The following is a 332-nucleotide window of genomic DNA, read 5'->3' on the forward strand; positions in this document are numbered from 1 at the left end:
CCGAAACGGGGACTCCCCGTCTCGAAAAACGGTGCTGCGGACCTGAGGCAAGCTCAGCCCAGCCACACCAGATGTTTTACAACCACCAGATGAACAATTTTAACTCCCCAAGGACATGCGATCTAGGAGGGAGCTGGGGGGTGGAAAGAGGTGCCCCTTTTGCTCCGAGCTGGCAGCACCCTTTGGTGCAATCCCCGGGCTTCGCCAGGGCGGAGGGAAGCCGAAGGGGGAAGTTGCTGCTTCGGGGTGCTGGAGGCTGCAAGGGAATGGGAGGGCGGGCAGAGCCGTGGGACCGGGACACCGCCATCCCCGAGCATCCCCACGGCAGGGGC

General features: G+C 63.6%; 1 protein-coding gene across 1 annotated transcript in view; it reads right to left on the reverse strand.

The window, feature by feature from the left end:
- Positions 1-332, reverse strand: part of PRDM14 (PR domain containing 14) — a gene marked incomplete at its 5' end in the record, with an annotated part of 6,042 nt that overhangs the window by 4,928 nt on the left and 782 nt on the right. The window contains one exon of the mRNA XM_009874248.1: positions 180-256. Within this exon, the coding sequence (XP_009872550.1) occupies positions 180-256 (77 nt within the window). The remainder of the gene's footprint in view (positions 1-179; positions 257-332) is intronic.

Source organism: Apaloderma vittatum, unplaced genomic scaffold, assembly GCF_000703405.1.
Source record: "Apaloderma vittatum isolate BGI_N311 unplaced genomic scaffold, ASM70340v1 scaffold2068, whole genome shotgun sequence".
NCBI lineage: Eukaryota > Metazoa > Chordata > Aves > Trogoniformes > Trogonidae > Apaloderma > Apaloderma vittatum.